This window comes from Lactuca sativa, chromosome 4 (assembly GCF_002870075.4).
Source record: "Lactuca sativa cultivar Salinas chromosome 4, Lsat_Salinas_v11, whole genome shotgun sequence".
NCBI classification, from domain to species: Eukaryota; Viridiplantae; Streptophyta; class Magnoliopsida; order Asterales; family Asteraceae; genus Lactuca; species Lactuca sativa.
The window spans coordinates 21400880-21408836 of record NC_056626.2 but is presented as its reverse complement, the minus strand read 5'-3'; the positions used below and the strand labels follow the sequence as shown (position 1 = coordinate 21408836).

At 37.1% G+C, this 7957-nt stretch overlaps 1 protein-coding gene across 1 annotated transcript; it reads left to right on the top strand.

The window, feature by feature from the left end:
* Positions 1–5602: 5602 nt before the first annotated feature.
* Positions 5603–6966, top strand: LOC111890363 (uncharacterized). The gene is made up of 3 exons (XM_023886487.1): positions 5603–6053; positions 6173–6763; positions 6869–6966. The coding sequence occupies exons 1-3, from the start codon at positions 5603–5605 to the stop codon at positions 6964–6966; spliced, it is 1140 nt and encodes a 379-aa protein (XP_023742255.1).
* The last annotated feature ends 991 nt before the right edge of the window (positions 6967–7957 follow it).

Below are 7957 nucleotides of genomic sequence, written 5' to 3'. Positions count from 1 at the left end.
CAAGGCGTGATGGCGCAGCGTGCACTCTTTCTCTGGCATTTTCACGGGACATTCTGATGTTTGGAATAAAAGTTGTATTTGACTTATGTTTTGAAAACAATTATAACTTGACTTCTTGATGTTGGAAATGTGTTTGATTATTCAAAAATGAAAATTTTCCTTGTAAAAAAAATTGTGTCGTTACATAAGCCCGATCACATTGTATGTTTGGCCTAGTGGATTGATGGACTTAATGGATTAAGTCCTTAATGGGTTAAATAAGAACACTCAACCCTAATCATCATTTTATGTGAAAAACTCTAATTAGGGTTGGATTCTTGATTGGCTATTTCTTGGAAAAATTATTGTAGGCCTTCGTGGGCCGATTGGGAGCAGATTTATGGACTAAGGAAATTATTGGGCCTTAGGATAAGGCCTATTGGAAAGGCTTGGGCCCAATTTGGAAAATTAGGCCATAGGTGGGCCATAATTAGGCCTTGACGATTATGAGATATTTGACCATTGGAACGCCAAGTGTTTGGACTAGAATAAATGGTTGGGCCTTAGGGTAAGACCATGTAAAGTTTTGGGCCTAATTTGGAAAATTAGGCTATATGTTGGGCTTTGGTTCAATGTTTGACTTTAGGGCCTTTGGATTGGACCTTGGGCTTGAATCAAGCTAAGTTGGGGGGTAAAGTAGTATTTTACCCCAATCATGGATTTATGGTTATGTGTTGGAACCCAGTTATTAATTAGGTGTTATTTTGATGTTGACAGTTCGGGAATCTGTCATCCAGTAGCTAGAGTTTTGTCCACGGGCCTTCAGCAGTGTGAGGTGAATTACCTTCCCGGTAGAAGAGGGTCGGAGGCACCAATGTCGACCCACTAGTACTTGTTTATAGGTAGATGATTGTCTGTGTGATAATTGTCTAGTATGCCACTATATGTTATACTTATGTGCTAGTATGCTATGTTATGCTATGTATTTATGTGGTAGTGGTTGGGGTGAAATAGTCCCCGGTTACCGGTTGAAAGAGACCGAAGGGGTACACCATCACCCATATATTCTAGGCAATATGTGATTTATGTGTATATGTTAGGGTATTATGTGGTAGTGGTAGGGGTAAAATAGTCATCGGTTATCGGTTGAAAGAGACCGAAGGGGTAGGCCAACACCCAGATATGCTAGGCAGTTACCGGTTGAAATAGACCGAAGGGGTAGGCCATCACCCAGATATACTAGGCGGTTACCGATTGAAAGAGGCTAAAGGGGTAGGCCAGCACACTGATATTCTAGGCGGTTACCGATTGAAAGAGACCGAAAGGGTAAGCGAGCACACGAATGCTAGGCAGTATGTTTATAGTATGGTATATGGTATGAAGGGGGAACTCACTAAGCTTTGTGCTTACAGTTATCAATTTTGATTTCGGGTACTTCTTCTTCAGAAGGAAAGGAGTCGGCATGATCGCATCGCTTCACACATTGTCTTCCGCACATGAGATCTTTAGGATTATACTCTGATATTTTTTCATTATGACATGTTTTGATTATTGACATACTGGTTTTGATATGGGGTGACACTATGGATGTTTTGATACTATTGGTTTTATAATAACTTAATTAAAAATGAAATTTTTGCGTCTTGAATTTTGGGATGTTATAGAACCATAAAGGGGCGGCGAAGATCTTTTCGATAAAGGAAACCAGGTAGATCAAGCACATTTTCCATCGGCTAGCGCTTCGTCAAATTTGATCCACCATCGACGTTGGTTAGGGTTTCGGAACCACTGCCTCTAAGATATTTGTAAGGTAGGTTTCAAATTGTCAAGGTTTTCGAATCAGCAGTATAAGAACATTAACTACATCATCAAAGGGTGTAGATCGTGAAAGAAACTGTCGGGAACTACTCTGTCTGCCTGATCGTGAAAACCACTGCCACCTAGCGTCTCAAATCTAAGATCGTCGTTGCTAGGTTTTCGAACAACCACCACAGGCTTCAGTGAAGGTGCCAGATTTGAGAAAGAGAATAAGGAAGAGAGGGAGGTGATAGAGTTTAGAGAAAGGATATGAAATAGAGAAAACTATAGAGCTCTATGAGAGAAAGAGAGAGGGAGAGAGAGAGAAGTGATGCTATTTGGTGGGTCCCGGTGGTGGTGGACTGTGGTTTCCGGTAGTAGTCAGTGGTTCTGGTTTCCAGGAAATGTAGAAGGAAAAGGGAAAGAGAAGTAGGAAGGGAGTGGTGGGTTGGGGCGTGGGGATTTTTGGTTTTTTTTATTAATTTAAAACCGTTAAAGATGTAAAAGAAAAAGCAAAAAGAAATTATTAAGGGTAAAACAATCATTTCATGTCAATAGGGACTAAGCGTGTAAGAAAAATCAAACGTAGGGACGGTCTGAGTTAATTTTTGAAAATAGGGACTAGACGTGCTTTTCGGCACTTGATCGAGGGATGATTGGTGTAATTTACCCTAATTAAAAGTGTAGGGACTGAACTGTAATTGTTTAATAGTTGAGCAAGAGGCAATTTAGAACCCTCCATAGACTATGGACTGTTTTTCCATTGGGATTGGGTGATTTCTTGATGCCCAAGGGTTTCTAGAATAACCCCTAATGGATAATTAGGAAAGTGGATAATTACCTAGTTTAAGATAATCTTGGATTTGGGCTTATCTAGGGCTTCCTGACTGCACTATAAATAGGGATATACCCTATGGATTTCAGCCATCCTCTTCTTTGGAAGGCCTAGCCGAAATTTTGCCATCTCTTCTTTCTCAATCGTCTTCCTTTGCTAGTGTTGGGTGTGAACCACTAGAGACACGACATTTGTGGCGCTAGCTCTCAAGGCTTCAACAACACAAGGTTTTCATTGTTATTACTACATAGCAACTAAGGTATGATTTTCTTAACCCTTATGTGTATTTTGTTTATATACTAGTATACTATGGTTTCTAGTTTGTTGTTCAATTTGTATGTTCAATTAGAGAAAACGCAGATCAAATTATTAAGGGTTGCATGCACACATAGGATTGTTTGTTATGCTCATAACCCATCATCTCATCATTTTCATCACCTATCACTACCAAATATATTTTATATAAATACATGAAAATATGTATATGATTAAATTAAGTAAAATCATATAATTCATTTAACATAGATATCAAATAATACATATAATAGACACACATAGCATTTAATCATCTAGATACTTTATATCTATTTGCAAGCTGAAAGTAACTATGCATTCACTTGTTAAAGTGGATGATTGAAAAGTTGGGTAGCGCTTCGCTTCAGCACTTGGTTTTTCCTTTGATGTGGCCTAGGTTCAATTATCATTATGTATTAGTTTATTATTTTCTTACAACTAATTAATAGTCTAGATTCCTCAACAATCTCAATGTCTACATCAAAATCTATCAAGTAAGGAACAACCAGGTAGGATCATATTGGAGGTAGGGTCGGTTTGGTATACAGAGTATACTATTTGGAAATCTCACTTTAGAACAACTCACTAAATTCAGCATAGACATCATCCCCGTAAGTAGATTCATCAGTAATATGACGTTGGATTCACTGAAGAATCTTATTTATAAATTCATAACAACGGCTATGAATGTAAATATAAATTACACTAAAATAATATAGAGTGTAATTTAACTTACAAAAATTCCCTAGACAAAAGTCTGGAAATTGCACTGACAGAGCTTCTACTTGAAGGCTATTACTTGTTGGGCATGCAGGGGTCGCAAGGCTTCACCGGTATACCCGAAACTCAGGAAATTTGGATCTAATGAAGAGAGAACTCAAGGGATTGAGCTATAAGGGTGAGATTTGAGAAGCATATATGGAGACCGGTATTTATAGCCGGAAAAATATGTGCGTCGTGAACTCTATCGGCGCGCGCCGCACAAATGGTCGGGGTGCTGATGTGTCATTCTCTAATGGTGCCACGTATCAATATTTGGGTGTATGTCAGATGCGCGCCATGCATCTTGTCTGTATGCGCGGGTGCATGCAGTTTTTTTAAAAATCTTAGAAAACTTATATATTCTTCAGACGAGCTCTGTTTTCGATGCATTTTATATCCATGCGTAGCTATCTATAACTTTCATTTAGACTCCGCCGGTTAATTTTGAATTTATTTTTAAAGTTATATTTTTAACAGACTTAGAAAAAATTCGTTAAAAATTCATAACTCTCTCGTCTGACGTCCATTCTTGACTGTCTTTATATTGTTTGATTCTTATTAACGAGGTCTTCGATTCTCATTTGTTTCGGCTAATAATCAACCGATCTAAAGTTTGATTTTTATGCTAACACAGTTATGCTGAAATATTAGAAAAATCATAACTTCTTCTCATGAAGTCAGGTTTAGACGTTCTCTATATGCACACTTTCAATCTCACGATTACTACGAATTTTGTTTAGATCACTTAGTCTAATAAGCAACCTATCAAAAATTTACTTTTTACGACACTCGTTGTCGTATCCGGTCGAACGCAAAACTTCAACGGGTCACAACTTTTTCGTTCTAAGCCCGATTTGAGCATTCCTTATATCCACAGAATCCTCATCACAACTACTTCGAATTTCATCAAGGTTATTTGTCCTAATTATTATTATATTTAAGACACGTATTTGATTTCTTGTTTTATTATATCGTTTTAAGCACATATACTACATATAACTACACATATAATACATAATACTCAATAATTCTCTTTCTTTACTTCATATAAAGGTTACAATTGTTGACCATTACAATTATATCATCTTCAAAAACGCGAATTTTACAAAATGATTTACGAAAGATGAAATTATACAGAGAAGCAATACATGTTAAATTATATATGGCACCGAGGGAGCTAGTTTTGATGACCGGCTTGTGTGGGACCTAATCTAGTGGTGAAGGTGATTTGCTGGGTGATGACATTGCAAAGCCCTTTGCATCCTCAAGTAAAGAATCAAAAATAGTTAAAGCCATTAAGTGTGTTGCAATCATTGATGGATTGTCATCGCATGGGTTGCAGATCAGCTATTATGGCCAAGAAACTAGATGTTAAATTTCTTGAACCTTTTAAAAAGACTCTGAAGAAAGGCCAAAATGAAGCACATGCCAGTTCCTTCTACTTTCTAGTGTTTGCGTGAAGAGTTTATTGAAGGATAACACATGAAAGATATAAAATATGTGACATGTACATTTGTTAGTTGTTAGTTGAGGGGTTTCACTTATTTGTCCCCTTTATGGTGTATAAATGTTTTTTTTTCATAGTTTTACTCGAAATTTGGATTTATGACCGGCATAATGATAATGTTCGATGAGGCTACCCGGTATGGGAGCATTTTCACGCGTCTTGGGCTGAGATGGAAGCCTCCCCCACGCGTGAACACCGCCCCCAAGTTCGGGGGGCTGCATATGGCTTGAGGCGGAAGACGGACGAAGACGAGATCGTTGATTGGCCATTCAAAATTCTAAGGTTATGTGGACCGTTTAAGCATTACAAAAAAAAATCTTTTATTTTTATTTTTTCAAATTCTCTATATATACATCCACTTTATCAATAATTTCCACTAAACCACACCCATATTTTTTCAAAACAAACACACACATTAAACCAAAAAAATGGATAATTTTCCACCTCCGATTTCTTCATCTTCCGATGATAACGATTTTGATGAAGATTTGATTTTGTATACACTGTTATCCGCGGCACGAGATGTGGTACGTGAGAGGGCCGAAAGTTCAAACGTCGAGAAGAAGCATAGAAAATGGATCAACCGGGATCGAGAGGCGGCACATGAACTTTTGGTACGTGATTATTTTGCCGTTGATAGTTTATATGATCTATCAAAATTCGAAGAACGTTTTCGTATTAATATAAATTTATTTTTACGTATAGCTAGAGATTTGGCACGTAATTATGAATTTTTTCAATTACGATGGGATGCTAGAGGTAAACGCGGTTTTACTACAATACAAAAATGTACGACCACTCTTAGACAACTGGCATACGACATCGCCGCAGACGCATCAGATGAGTATTTGAAAATGTCTGAAAGGACGGGTCGAGAGTGTACATATTTATTTTGTGAGTATGTCATAGAGATTTACCGTGACATAACTTGTGACATCCGACTAAAAGCGATGTCGAACAGTTATATGTCGCGCATCAAGCGAAACATGGTTTTCCAGGGATGCTTGACAACATTGATTGTACACATTGGGAGTGGGAAAATTGTCCCAACGCGTGGCGTGACCAGTTCACGCGAGGTGATCATGGGGTGCCGACTGTTATTTTGGAGGCGGTGGTTTCAAATGACCTATGGTTTTGGCATGCATTCTTTGGTATGGTCGACTCAAACAATGACTTGAATGTGCTCCAAGCATCTCCGATATTTAACGATATTTTACAGGGTAAAGCACCAGAAATGTCATATGTTGTCAATGGAAATGAATACAAATATGAGTATTACATAGGTGATGAGATATATCCAGAATACACTATATTTGTCAAGTCATACACATTTCCGGCCGACGATAAACGGAAAATGTTCAAGTTAGCACAAGAATCTGCAAGGAAGGATGTAGAATGGGCGTTTGGAGTCCTCAAACAAAAGTGGCACATAATCAAACATCTGGCACGAACATGGGATAGAGAAAAATTGAGTACGGTGTTGACTGTTTGTTTTATTTTACATAACATGATAATAGAAGAAGAGGGTAAGGCTATTTGCTCATATACCACAAACGAGATACTTAACCCATCTGCAGTAATACAAGTTGGTAGTCCAACATACTTCTCAAGGGTTTTGAAAATATAAAACTGTGAAATACATCACAATCTACGACATGATTTGACCGAATACATATGGAAACGATAATTTCAAGGGCAAAATGACGGTAAAGACGACGATGGTGACGATGAGGATGATGATGATGGTGGCGACGAGGCGGATGATATCGGTGACGACAACGGCGACGATTAGAATTTTTCTATGCTTTTTTATATTTTTAATTTTTATTTTATTTAGACAATGTAATGTTTAATTTTACTAATTTAAGTTTTAAATTTCTATGTTTTAATTAATGAAATGTGATTTTATTTTTTTATGTTTAAAAAAATTAATGTATGTTATAAATTATGCTTTTTAATTAATATAAGTTCAAAAGATAAAAAGAATAAAAAAAAAAATTGTGGAGTGGTAACCATTTCCAAATTTTAATGGGTTGGTGGTCGGTTGCAAGGTTGTCAAGATCGGGATCCTACCTAGGATCGTTTTTGGGTTTGCAAGATCGGGATCGAGATCCTAAGATCCCACAAAATATAATATAATTTTAATTTATAATATTTAATCATGAAAAATATTTCAAACATTTAATTTTTCGTTCAAAAATTATAAGAACTTCAAAATATTAGTCATAAGTCACAATAAAAAATGATAAATGATAGATTGGTAAAGGGTAAAAGATATAAAGTGGTAACAAAAATTCATTTGCAAAAAAAAAGAAAAAAAAAATCAAAGGAAGGTAGGATCGGATCGGATCTCGATCCTACGATCCTACCTACGATCTTACGATCCTACCTGCGATCGTACCCCAAATACGATTCTTTTACGATCCGGATCGTTTTTCACACCTAGGATCGTAGGATCGTACGATCCTACGATCAGGATCGCGATTTTGACAACCATGGTCGGTTGGATGTAAGGTTGACGTGGCGCACATGTGACAACATTTTTTTGGTGGGGTGGGTGTGACCACTCCCCATAACCTGATAGTGCTGGGGAAGGCAACATATAGAGTCGTAGAGAGAGAGGAACGAGTGGGGTGGGATGAGGCCGTTTGATGTGGGCTTTCTAATTTAATATTAATATAAATTATAATGTACTAAAAAGATTAAAAATAATAAAAATGTATGAAAATATTTTACATAAAAATTGAAGCCACAATTAAAATTAACATATTCAACGGGACAAA

Coding starts and splice junctions, on each gene's coding strand:
- LOC111890363 (XM_023886487.1), top strand. CDS start 5,603: ATGGATAATTTTCCACCTCCGATTTCTTCATCTTCCGATGATAACGAT. Junction 6,054..6,172: donor TGAAAGGACGGGTCGAGAGT/GTACATATTTAT, acceptor ATGGTTTTCCAG/GGATGCTTGACAACATTGAT. Junction 6,764..6,868: donor ATCTGCAGTAATACAAGTTG/GTAGTCCAACAT, acceptor GATAATTTCAAG/GGCAAAATGACGGTAAAGAC.